This window comes from Trachymyrmex cornetzi, unplaced genomic scaffold (genome assembly GCF_001594075.2).
Source record: "Trachymyrmex cornetzi isolate Tcor2-1 unplaced genomic scaffold, Tcor1.1 scaffold123, whole genome shotgun sequence".
Classification (NCBI taxonomy): domain Eukaryota; kingdom Metazoa; phylum Arthropoda; class Insecta; order Hymenoptera; family Formicidae; genus Trachymyrmex; species Trachymyrmex cornetzi.
Genome location: NW_017295795.1, coordinates 479,613 through 492,169, shown reverse-complemented (window position 1 = coordinate 492,169; position 12,557 = coordinate 479,613). Strand labels below are relative to the sequence as shown.

The following is a 12,557-nucleotide window of genomic DNA, read 5'->3' as shown; positions in this document are numbered from 1 at the left end:
TATATATGTATATATTTATATAGTATTGTATAAAAGTATAAAATTCTTAAAAATATCGAGTTTTTATTCTTTTAAAAATTCTGTGTAAATTCATTCACATTTATGATAATTTTTCAATTCCAAATAGCCGGAACACACAACTTTAATTTGGAGAAAGACTGTGGGACAGGTGGCAGTGGGCTCGGTCTGGGTACCAGAGTGCCATTACCTCCAGGTCGGATAACTGGAAGCGCTAGTATTGAAACCCTTGTAAGAGTTGGTATTGAAAAGGAGAATGGACTCTCTCCGGACAGTAAGATGGTCATTGTGCATGACTTTACTCCCTGCGTGGACGATGAACTTCAAGTCAAAAGAGGCCAGGTTAGCGACTGATTGCATTGTTCTCAGATCTATATATTACAAGCGGCATGCTATCTATATTCCATATGTAGCAATTTCTAATACATGTAACCTGCATGTCTCCTTTTAACTCAATTTTATTTTAATTTGTCAAGAGTCGTCATTATTTTTATTTAAGTCTTTTTTATCTTCTCTTTTGCTTGCATAAAAATTATACAAAACAAACATTAAAAAATTATATGTTCATTAAAAAAAAGATAACATTAAGGAATCTTTACATTTCAGGTAGTAAATGTGCTTTACAGAGAAAACGATTGGGTATATGTAATAGCAGCGGACACGCGTATGGAAGGCTTCGTGCCACATTCGTATTGCGCACCATACACATCGCAGCTGGCGGAATTGACGCTGGCCAACCTGAACAACGTGAAGAAGAAGTTGCCGCGGTCCAATGAGAATGACTGCGATCTTCTTAGTGCGGGCCGCCTGCAGGAGGCGCAACAGACCGATACCGGATCGGCCTCGGATTGTGAAAGCTACGCACGAAATAACATTATTACCGCGGATGTCAACGTCAATCGCTCCAACATCACGCAGTCCCAGAATTCTATACAGACTATATCGTCCCAACCAGACGTACACCCCTTCTTCAAGGTATCAATTGATTAGCCGAATGCCATAAAAATACCCTATTCCCAATTCAATATGTTTCTGAGTTTTTACTTGACATCCAGACCAGATGGGTCTATTATATTGAATCCACTCAATTCTAAATCTCTCAGAAATGTGAAACAATTCGATTTTCTTTATGTTACATTTGTAAACTCTTTTTTATGTCATTTTTAGTCCTTAAAATTAATCAGTGCTTTTTAATTAATAAATTAAATACCAATTAATTTCAAGGAATAAAAGATATAACATTATATTGTAAACCCTGTATAAATTAAATAGCTCACAGACTCAGCATCAGTAACTGTGTCACAGATTTTGGTTTCGACTTCGGAGGATTAAAATTTAATTAAAATCTTTCCGATATTAAAAATTTTTAATTGATTGAGTAAAATATTGGCACTTGTGAATTAGGTATAGTATTTTTTTAATCTCGTTTGATTCATCAGCGAGAAATTCTACCGTGCGTCCCACAGGATCCATCAGCCGGAAGATACATTGTTCTTTACACCTTCGTGGCACGAGACGAAAATGATGTTAGTGTCGAGAGAGGCGAGTTCGTAACCGTGTTGAATCGCGACGATCCGGATTGGTTTTGGGTGCTCCGACATTGTGACGGCAATGAGGGTTTTGTACCGTCCGGTTTCGTTTATCCTGGTCACGTTCTTCATTCTTATGCGACAGCCACTACGACGGCCACCACTGCCTCTACAAATGCAGCATCCACAGACGCTCATAGTCCAGGTTGGCTCTTTGTTGAACCATTACATCATTCAACCGTTAAATCATCTCTGGAAAAGTTTTCTAGAATATATATGTCAATGATAGGAGTTCTGCAACTTCTAATAGCTAGGACTACATTTGTTATCAATCTTTTATAATTATCGATTTAACAGTGTTCGTCTTGCAGATAAAGGTACGGGAGGCGAGTCGTTACAACAAAAAGGAGTGCGAGATTTCCGGGATGAAACGACCGGTACGGAATTAGTGGTGCTTTACGATTACAAGGCACAGGCGCCGGACGATCTATCGGTGAAACGGGCCGATTGGATATACGCGGATCTGGGAAATCAAACGGTGGATGGTTGGCTCTGGGCTTACGCACCCAAGACCCGCAAGTACGGTTTCATTCCTAAAGCGTACGCGCGGCCCCCTGCCATGACTAGCTTATAATTCGAACTGTTAGGGAAGGAAAAAACTCGCTTGACTTTTTTAAGTAAGCCCGCAATACTGTCTTTTGTATCGTCCTTTTATATATTGTGTGTCGTGCAAAGTATGTGCAAAGAGAGAGATAATTAATGTTTTATTTAAATATGTATGTACATCAGATTATTAGCCCGGATGATGCAATGGAAAAATGAATTTAGCTGATTAGACTAAAAGATGAATGATATTTTTAAGAAATAAACGAGAGATTATTGCGCGATACAAGATGCAATTTTTTTCAGATCTTCCATTCGCTTTGCCCACTTTTCCTGTATGATCCCAATTTATATTGGATGGGCTTACATTTTTAAAATAGTTATTTCAGAAACAAAGACATACGTGTGTTAGAACACATGTTTAATGTACAATAACATTTACATTGAGACTAGTACAGCCGGAGGTGATATGGCTGATTAATCCTTCGTGGAGAACTATACAATCACCAGCCAAGAAGACGTCACGTGGACATTGGGCGATTCTCAGGGACGTCACAGGGCCTGTATACGTGAGCGAACGAAATCCCCCGTTCTCGATGCTATCGACCGCCTGTTAAACCATTCAAGCGTCATTATTCATCTTTAAGCACTGATACGTTTTCGTCTTATACACACAAATCGATCTGGCGAATACCTGAATGCTACACCGAAGTCTGTCAGCCGTGTCGCCGACGTCTAATCCCGCCACCCAGGCAATGATCATGTCCTTCTCGCACTGGCCTTCTCCGCCAGCGTGCATCTCCTCACGATACGCGTAATTGTGGCTGCTGTGCAGACGCGCTGCCAACACCGGAAGAGGCAATCGATTCCGATACTTAGGATTTATTTGAATGCTACCGAACAGTCTCGCTGAGGAATCTCTTATTGTTACAAACATTTCTGCGATTAGTTAAGTTAGACACGTTTATAACATTAATTGCGAATATTGTACGGTTTCATCTAAGAAATTTCTCTGTTTTAATTTTAAATCAATCGCAAATCAACTTCTTATTCGATGTTTTTTTTTATTAAAAGAGATCACTTGTTTTAGGAAATAAGAAATAAGGAATTAGGAATATATATCGAATGCACCTTTGTGCAATGTTTAAGCGACAGTACTATACTAACGAGAGTTTTCCGGACACCAGTAAGAGAGCTAGACATCGACTGGAGTTGCAGGAGAGAGCTCCGTAGCTGACGATAAGTGTGCTCTCGGCGCCGGGTTCGACACTGAGGATGGGCACTTCGGGATGATCGAAAAGAAAGTGATGGGTGAGTGCCGAAAAGGCGACGTTCACCGAGCAGTCTAGACGTGGGCAACGTATAGGTCTGCGGGAGCAATCGACCAAAGAGGGATTTTTGATTTTGATCTCGGAGGAGTATCGATCCACCGCGCCATTTCTCCTTGTCATCGTTGTCATTAGATTGCAATAGCCAGGCTGCTGTTGATACTGTTTCCCGCAACTTTCCTCTCGCCGCAGATTGCCTCGATCGCGATCAGCGACGTATGAGACTGCATCCGATTCGTAATCTAACGTTTCGTTATTCTCTTCGCCGGGTACCGCCTTATTGAAGTTGCAAGCCCACTGATTGCGATGCGAATCGTACATTCTCGAATGTATGTTGCGATCGCTGTCTCTACCTTGGAAGAAACTCGTGTGTGATCTTCGAGGCTGAGGATGCTCCGCAACTAAAGGATATGTCTCATTTCATACAATATTTAATTTTTATCGAAAGCGTGACGATAATTAATCGCACGTGCCAACTGATTAATTATCGTCACTTGAGTCATTATTTAGAAATTTATAAATGCTTAGATTTTCTAAAAATTTTCCTACTTTGGAATATTGATTTCTTTCGCCTCAAAAGAGATAAATATTTCAAGGCTATCTAATTAGAGATAAGAACTATCTAATTAGATATAAGAGTTACTTTAATTCGTTACTAGAATATATAGGTTTTAGTGACTGTGAAATATTTTCCTAATTTTTAAATAATGTAATGATTTGGAATAATTTTATGTTCCATAATTTTATTTTTCACAGTTTTGTTTTACTCATGTAAATTAATTGTTGTGCTATATTTATGCAAAGTTCAAGTATTGCTACATTTTTTGAAAATTTTAAAACTTCTAAAAATAACAAAAAACTTAATGCCTTATATGACTCTTTAGCAAAACACAAAAATATATCATGTTACGAGTTAAAAAGACTATTATTACATATGCTGAATATATATAATATGTTGTACAAAAAATTTTTCAAAAATCTCAAACTTCCTTTGTTTAGGTCCCTACATATATATATTAGTAGTTATGATGAATATTTTATTGACCTGGTCGGATTGAAAAGTTTCGTACACAACGTTGACATAACGAATAGCCCTCGGAACAGTGTGGATCCTGTTCGGAGTTGGCGACGGTTCCGCCGAGATTTGCGTCGTTGATGATAATATGACAAATCGCGCACTGTTCAATCTGCGCAGTTTTCTGCTCATTTTCATTCACTTCGTCTTGGTTTGTATCTACTTTCTGAATTTTTCCATCTTCCTCTTCGCTCCGATTTTCATCAATTTCCCGTTCTTCTTCTTCTTCTGTTTCATCCTCCGTAGCCTTGTTAGAGAATTCCTTCCTTTTTTGCATTCTGTTTTCATTATCCGAATACTTTCGAACGAGATAATTTAATCCCTACAATGCGAGATATAGAGATAAATAAATAGATATATCTTTATTTAAACGACAAGTCCAGCGTTAATTTAGCAAAATTGCCGAGAATATTCGAGCGAACAAAATCATTAATTAAAAAAAAATTCAGTAGTATATTGGCTTTCGCAAATAAATGTTAATATACTAATTAACTGCATATTTATCATACAGTTAACATCGATAAACAATATTTATAGCAATTAAATTTCGCAAAAAATAGACATAGTCTTTTTACAAAATTTACTCTTGTCAAACGAACTATGCTCGTGGTTATAATTGATGAGAAAAAAATATACTAGATTGCATTTACGAAAGTTATATAAAAACATATAAAGGATGTATAATCTCTTTTTATCGAGTAAATTTTGTGATAAGCAAGTGCAATTTGCGTCTTTGTTGTCCACAGTCTCGTGCGTACAGATATCACATGCCTTGCGATGATTATTTGTCACGCGGCCGTCGGCTTTGGCGGCTTTATAATCAACCCTCTCGTTGTCCATTTCTTCGTGAAGCTTCGTCGACAGTTCTTATCGCCGTCTTGATAACCTTTCGTCGATGACGTGTGTGTCCGTAATCAGTCGATTTTCGCCACGAGCGTCTAACATAACATACGAGATTGCAGTTTCCGGTGTCTGAAACTTAACTTGCATATGTCATGCAAAACATATTTATGAATGTACTTTTTTTAATCTTTCATAAAATTATTGATAATTTCATGTTTAATGATGTACATATCATTATCACATTTTCTCTTGGCGACTTTGTTATTTTTTACATTACGTATCTCTGTAACTTTAGCTAAAAGTTGTATCAATTGAGACTAATTGAAAATACCTTTACTCGCTATTTTATTTTTAGATAACTTATCTACTTGAGTTTGCTAATTAACTCAAAATTACGCAAACAATTTATCATTAAGCATTGCATGTGTTATTATTGCATTAAACATTATACTGATTATACAAGAAATGACCGACTGCTTATCGACGAGCTTACCCAGATCCAAGGAACTAATTTTCTCTCCTTAGCAATTAAGTATATTTTTACGGAATTTAAAGAAGAAATATATTGTAGAGAAAGATGAATCTTTTGAATTTCCGAAGTGATTCGTGACACAATAAATTATTCGACAACCGATTGAACTTCAATTGACAAACGTTCTCGATTCGCTGTAATTTAGTTCAAGAGAATTTACATTCGTCAGAGCCAGAAAATGCTCGATACGCCACGGTATTTAGATCAGATGTAAGGCCATCTTGACGTCTCTCGGAACAAAGAAGAAACAGGTCGCAACGATATCAGTGTAATATCGTTGCAAGAAAATTCGACGCCCGATTCATCGTGCTTTCCTCCCGCAGGTCTTAAAATCGTTCTAAACTTAATTTATATAGAAGTTTGTTTTTACATCGGCAAAACGATACATGATATAAAGCCATTGACCTTTAGCTCGTTGTACAATCGATGCGCTCTGCCTCGATATCTATCTGTTTGTGCGAAAAATGTCCGATATGTAGATATCTGTTATCTATGATACAGCTATATTTTCTGTATTTATGAATTAAAAGCAGGCCGATAACCGTCGAAGCTTTTACATTGCGCTCATAGAAAAGCGTATCTCGCAAAATAAAGTTAATTTTCTTATACTAAATACTATGATAATAATCACTGGTCGCGTGAATAAAGTACACATGTAAATGCTTGTTAAGAAACACGTGTTTTATTAAAAAAGCACATATTAAAAGATTAGAAAATAGTAAACGATACGATGCGTACATCGCCTGGTCGGTTTTTAACAGGTATATGCCTAATTGGAACTGTGTGAGCGTAGATTTATATTTAATTAATCGTGCTGATACCTCAATATGATCACATTCTTTGATCGCAATGCTGTGATTACGTTTTGATACAAATAAACTATTAATATCTAACTAATTCGCGACGATTTATATAATACATATCATTAATTAACGTTGCAGCATATATTTAATAACCAGCTGCTGAATAATCTGCAGCAAAAACTACAAAAGTGTCTTTTGCAACTCCTCGAAAACGATTGTTGTTAAAGCTATATTGCTTCCGTTGCAACATTTAATTTTCCGAGTTTTTTATGAACGACATTAACAAATCTCTACACACATGTTAAACGCAGAAATCACTTATCCTAAGCGACTTATTTTATCGCATTCTTGTACTTATTTTTTAACATCGCCCGTCTTTGTCTCCGGACAATCGCTGACCAGCTTGTGTCTCACGTTCGCTAATCTTTCCGCGCTAATCGTCTGTATATTACTCAGATGAGGAGAATTTTCCAGCAGCGTCTTCAAGTTTTGTTTACCGCTCAAATTGATCATGCTACTACTCTTGCCTCTAAACGCTGATAACGCGGACGTTTGTCTGAAGAGCGATAATAACGGTAACTCTTTAATACTGGTGGTTTTGCTCGCAAACCTCTTGGAAATTGAACCTTTGTCGAGCTGGTCCGCACTTCCAGTATCAAAAGATCTGGCGGACGATATTAATAAATTCTTTAATTTTATCGGACTGGAATTGGCACTGCATGGCGCACTTTTTTGCAAATTAGAGCTAGATTGTGACTGCAACAATGCGACATCACTATGCGAGCTCTTCGAATACTGGCTGATAACGGGAGCCGCTACGACATGATGTCTCGATAAACTAGATTCCTTAGGCAGGAACTCGATATTAGAAACTTGCGCGACATGTAAATTCGTAAGTTGTATGTGGCTCTTATTGACTAAAGTATCGTTTGTATTACTACAGTTATCTTTTTCAGATTCTTTATTCGTAACATTGGCATTATAAGGGATATTAATGTCCCAGCTGCTCTGCGTTTTTCTATCCTTAATATTGAATTGAGAGATTTTGTTTGGCACGTATTTCGATATATTTGCGCTTCCCGCTGAACCAATGATCTCGAAATTAGACGTACCTGTATTTACTGGACTATTGTTCAACGATTTTGAAGTATTGCTCTTTGCCAACGTTGATGTACCGCGTAACGCTGTCGTTGAATCAATCGTCGAGCATGATTTTAACAAGTGCGGTCTATCGCTAATTCTGCCCCTTTCGATAGTGCCCGGACTTTCAATTAATCTTGTAAATTGATTTGAAGTACGCGTGTTAGACAATTCAGATAAGGAATTGTAGCACGTCCCGTTCACGGTGCTGACTTTAATTGCATCCTGCAATTCGGAAGAACTTTGTGCGTCGCGCTTCTTAATGCGCAACGAATTCTCGATCGATAAACGATTTAACTTTTCCATACTGGTTTGTAATTCGAGCTCCCATTGTGTGAACTTACTCTCGCTACCGTCAACGGATCTCTTATCAAGATGTTCCATGTCGTTCTTTGTTAAACAAGGCTTCTGTAAATTATAGATAAATAATAAAAATCAACATTTAAATGCTTTATAGCCAAGATTTATCATTACATATATTACTGACCTCGATATCATGTAGGTTTTCGTTGTTCTCGTTTTTATTATATCTAATGGGAGATATTTTACGACTATCAGAATCATTGAACTCGCTCTTATACTTTTGGTGCATATCTGAACCAATGAGCTCGGCACCGACGCCAGGTTCTCGCGGTCCATTAGCCACAATATCTAGAATATAAATGTAACGTTTATAAAATAAAATAAAAAGTTGTTTTACATGTCTTTAAAATATATTTCTCCGTACCATAATCTCTTCGTTGCTGATGAATCTGATTACTAATTTCTTCCAATGTTCGGAGACTTGTTGCATAATTACATTTGGTTTCCTTAACAGCTTGTTGCAGGAATTCTACTCTCTCCTTCTGCGTAGCCAACATTTGATCACACTGGGTCTTCATCTCAAAGTACGGTCTCGCTTTTACTATTGCATGTCGGTGTTTTTCCTCCAATTGTAGTAGCTTCTTCTCGGCGTCATGGAACAACATCGCTTTTCTGTGATGTTCTCGACCGCACTCCGCTTTTTGATTCTCCGCATCCATGACCTACAATAAAAAGTATCATTTTATATTCTATTCGTTACATTAAACTTTTTTTTATTAGAAATCGATTATTGAATTAATTAACGAGGGGCGGCCTGGAATAAATAAGATATAATATCAGGATATTTTTTAATTGTTTCGCAATACTTTAAAAGGAAATTACACGATCATCATGCTATGCATTTTACATTTATATTTACTTTAATAGTCGCATGATTGAGCATATCCTGCCATGCCTGGTCAAAATTCCACTCATGTTGATGAGACATGAATCGCGCTTCGGCCAGAGCCACTGTTTCCTTTGCCGCTGCGTGAATTTCGCTGGCTCTTTGAAACAGCTGCGCCTGTTGTTGACATTGCACCTGCAAAATCGCAAGAGGAAATGTCTCATTGATTCACTTACATGACACTTCAGCTAATTGTCACGCATTTAACGTATTTAATGCAAAACAACTAGCGTTTATAATTTGCAATATGACAAATTATTTTAAACATGAGATATTATATTCAGACAATGAAGTGATCAGAAATTTCTTGCCATTATATATATATATATATATATATATATAAATGTATGAAAATTGATTAATAAACTGTACTAAAGCAAATGATATAATACAGATAAATATTATCTTATATTTATCATCATTATAACTTTTAGTATATACTGAGTATATAAAACTTTATTTTAATTTCAAACGCAATTCATGTTAAACCAGCACGAATGGAATTCAACTGGACATAGCAGGATATGCTCATTCATGCTATTATTAAAGCAGGCATCAGAGTAGAATGCATAACGAGCGGTAACATGCTACATGTTCAATAACAATTGACTATGAGAGCATTGTGAAGCATTTGGAGCCATTGAGAAAACATTTATTGAATTGGCCAAATATTATCTGAATTTTCTAATATTTTATATAAACTCAGTATATACATTTTATACTTTATTTTTTATTTTATGATTCAATAAAATTAAATTTCATTAAAGATCTGTTTTTTATAGCTAAACTAGTATACACTTTCTGTAGTTAAAGTGAAATATATTTAAAATTTAGTAAGAGAGAAAAGGAAAATTCTAGTGTAGGAATAAAAAAAAACTCTAGGTCTCTACCTGAGCTTGATGAGCCAACTCTAGTGCTTCGTAATAACATCTTGCCTTCTCGATGCAGCTAGTGCCCAGTTTATCCGTAATTTCTTTCAGTCTCCTTGTTGTATCCGAAAGAAGTTGTCCAAAAGCAGTGTGAGCTTCCTAAAAATCAATTAAGATCAAATAAATATTACATACAATGTTAATTTTCAACTTATAAAACAAAATACTATTTCTTACATCCAATTCAGTCTCCAATTTATTAATATTATCTGCTGCATTGTTCAAGTTCTCCAGCTCAATCTGGAAGACAAAAATCCTATAAAAACATATTATTTATACACTATATTATACATAATTTATATTAATTAAAATATCAAAAAAGATCATGTCAGTACAAATTCTTCTGAATTTTTTCAATTAAAATTTAAATTATATGTTTTATGTCATAAGCTTTAGAGTTAAAGATCGCTATTTTTAATTATTGTGATTATTTATTTGTTAGTTGCAATATTCCAATATTCCATGAAAAGGAAGATATTATTTCAGACTAAATTATTACCTAAATTAGAAATTAAATTTTTTCACTACAGAAAAGAGAAAATACTTTTCCTTATTAATTTCTCTTTTTCAGATATAATACCACAGGAAAAATGAAACAAAGCAAGAGATGTCTCGAGAGTATCTTTTCCCAATCGTCTCACATCTATTTAAAATTTAAATTATACATTGCATGCTGTAAGTTTCAGAGAGTTAAAGATTGTTACTTAATTACTGTTATTTTTATGTTAATTATAATATACCAGTATGCGAAAAGAAAAAAGAGGTATACTTCACATCTAAATTCAGTTATTTTATTATAGAACTAGAGAAAAGAATACTTTCATTCATTTATGCTGACATCATTTATTTTTCTTTTCAAATATAACAGCATCAAAATGATAAAAAAATATTTATAAATGATAAAGAGAAAAAAGTTATTTCAAGTTGTGCATGTGGTTAAATTTAATTATTTTATTATAAAAAAGAAAATACTTTTATGCTTATATAATTCATTTCTCTTTTCAGATCTATCACCAAAATAGAAAAGAAAGAAAAGAGAATATTACTTCACACTGTGCATATATCTAAATTTAGTTATTTTGTTATGAAGAAGAAAATACTTTTACTCACATTTATATTCATGTCATTTATTTCTCTTTTCAGATATCATGCCATCAAAAGAAGACAAGAAAAAAAGAAAAGAAAGATATTATTTCACGTGTAAATTAAAAATTATTTATTTCATTATAAGATATATGTTCTTTTTAACTGAACCCTTATATTAGGTGTTAAACTTAATTCCTGCCGTTTTTCGTCTCCAAAATTGATTTGTTTCGAAGGGAAGATGAATGAATACCTTAATCAAAGTAATTTCCTCCATTTTCTACTTTATTACTAATTAATAATACTTTATTAATAATACTTTGATTAAGGTATTTCCCGAAAAACGGCAGGAATTAAGTTTAACACCTAATATAATTCATCTTTTCTCTTTTTCTCTTCAATTAAAAGAAAAAGAAAAATAAATCATACAAGCAGTTCAGTTAAAAAGAACAGATCTACAGAGAATACTTTTATTCTTTTATGTCTACATCATTTATTTCTTTTGTGAGATACAATACTACCAAAAATAAAACCAAGGAGAAACAGGTCTCAATGTAGAATATAGAATCCTTCCTCCCGGAAGAAACAACTCCGTTCATTAGCGATCATTAGCGAACTATCCTTAATCTCGCACATCTCACATCCATCCGCACAAAGGAAGAAAAGTGAAAGCAAAGTGGGACAATGTACCAGGCAGTGTTAGGCACTGCGACCGCGACGAACAGAGACATAACCTAAAAAGCCACGGGCGTAGACCGCGTGGAAACGGAACCAAACAGAACCGAACGAATCGTCCGCGAGGCGAAACCACTCCCGAGAGAGCTCACCTGGATACGCGGATCCAGCGCGGCCTCGGCGTCCTCCGCGACGTCCATCCTGCGGGCGGCATTTAACGCTGGTGCGACGTCGGGGACGACGTGTCAACTCATGATCGCCCAGCAACGAAATCCCACATCTGAGTGATCTGAGACCTTCTCTGCTTTCCTCTCCCTTCTTGACGTGATCCTTCTTAGGCGCTGCGACACGGATGTTTACATCCCGCGACACTCTCGCAAGCTACTGCGTACAGTACGTAATTACAAACGCATAACGCACTCCCACGACGAGACTTGACGCCGATAATGCTCTGTAGGCGTGGACGGAACCGACTGGAGTCAGGAGTGAAGCCGACGAAGACATAAAGGGAATGAGCGAGAACGAATTGACGCATCCGAACCATGGTGGAAGGGATAACATGGTATGTGCAGTTTGCAAGCTTCTCTCTCTGAATCTCCACTGTCTCTGTCTATAAATGTCGATAAGAGTAAAGCGGGGAGCACAGACTCTTGTATAACGCATAACACGTAATGCATAAGAATATGTACCAATCGAAGTTCTCCGTTTCTTTCCCTTCTATGTAATAGAGAACTCTGGTTGGTTCAATTT

At 36.0% G+C, this 12,557-nt stretch overlaps 3 protein-coding genes across 10 annotated transcripts in view; 1 reads left to right on the top strand and 2 right to left on the bottom strand.

Moving 5' to 3' along the window:
* The window catches only part of LOC108769996 (Dachs ligand with SH3s), a 3,110-nt gene extending 922 nt beyond the window's left edge, over nucleotides 1–2,188 (top strand). Inside the window, exons 2-5 of one of the 2 annotated variants that reach the window (XM_018521288.1) lie at nucleotides 128–360; nucleotides 625–993; nucleotides 1,485–1,752; nucleotides 1,919–2,188. In XM_018521288.1, the coding sequence (XP_018376790.1) occupies nucleotides 128–360; nucleotides 625–993; nucleotides 1,485–1,752; nucleotides 1,919–2,181 (1,133 nt within the window). In that variant the 3' untranslated portion in view covers nucleotides 2,182–2,188. Of the gene's footprint in view, nucleotides 1–127; nucleotides 361–624; nucleotides 994–1,457; nucleotides 1,753–1,918 lie in introns of both variants that reach the window. The other variant, XM_018521277.1, reaches the window with a different exon arrangement.
* A 293-nt stretch (nucleotides 2,189–2,481) lies between these two features.
* Nucleotides 2,482–6,082, bottom strand: LOC108769966 (uncharacterized). Of its 7 annotated transcripts, none has more exons than XM_018521236.1 (6): nucleotides 5,857–6,082; nucleotides 5,325–5,525; nucleotides 4,524–4,875; nucleotides 3,318–3,879; nucleotides 2,845–3,070; nucleotides 2,482–2,760 (listed from the first exon to the last, which is right to left on the bottom strand). In XM_018521236.1, the coding sequence occupies exons 2-6, from the start codon at nucleotides 5,391–5,393 to the stop codon at nucleotides 2,572–2,574; spliced, it is 1,398 nt and encodes a 465-aa protein (XP_018376738.1). In that variant the 5' UTR covers nucleotides 5,394–5,525; nucleotides 5,857–6,082; the 3' UTR covers nucleotides 2,482–2,571. The 7 variants fall into 7 exon arrangements, with proteins under 7 accessions (XP_018376738.1, XP_018376754.1, XP_018376745.1 ...); XM_018521252.1 differs by having other exon boundaries at nucleotides 5,325–5,491; XM_018521243.1 differs by having other exon boundaries at nucleotides 5,325–5,536; nucleotides 5,890–6,082.
* Nucleotides 6,083–6,594: 512 nt separating this feature from the next.
* Nucleotides 6,595–12,337, bottom strand: LOC108769866 (SH3 domain-binding protein 5 homolog). The gene is made up of 7 exons (XM_018521088.1): nucleotides 11,960–12,337; nucleotides 10,227–10,289; nucleotides 10,011–10,148; nucleotides 9,094–9,255; nucleotides 8,599–8,896; nucleotides 8,359–8,522; nucleotides 6,595–8,279 (listed from the first exon to the last, which is right to left on the bottom strand). Exons 1-7 carry the CDS (start codon nucleotides 12,005–12,007, stop codon nucleotides 7,086–7,088), a joined length of 2,067 nt encoding a protein of 688 aa, XP_018376590.1. The 5' UTR covers nucleotides 12,008–12,337; the 3' UTR covers nucleotides 6,595–7,085.
* Nucleotides 12,338–12,557: the final 220 nt, after the last annotated feature.

Bases quoted from the DNA above. Each gene is read 5' to 3' on its own strand.
- LOC108769866 (XM_018521088.1), bottom strand. From the start codon at position 12,007: ATGGACGTCGCGGAGGACGCCGAGGCCGCGCTGGATCCGCGTATCCAG. The intron at 8,897-9,093 runs GTAAATATAAAT...TTTTTATTGTAG, and splicing joins TCAATCATGCGACTATTAAA to GTCATGGATGCGGAGAATCA. The intron at 8,280-8,358 runs GTCAGTAATATA...TATAATTTACAG, and splicing joins AAAACCTACATGATATCGAG to AAGCCTTGTTTAACAAAGAA.
- LOC108769966 (XM_018521236.1), bottom strand. From the start codon at position 5,393: ATGGACAACGAGAGGGTTGATTATAAAGCCGCCAAAGCCGACGGCCGC. The intron at 3,071-3,317 runs GTTAGTATAGTA...TGTAACAATAAG, and splicing joins CTGGTGTCCGGAAAACTCTC to AGATTCCTCAGCGAGACTGT. The intron at 2,761-2,844 runs GTATTCGCCAGA...ATGGTTTAACAG, and splicing joins GACTTCGGTGTAGCATTCAG to GCGGTCGATAGCATCGAGAA.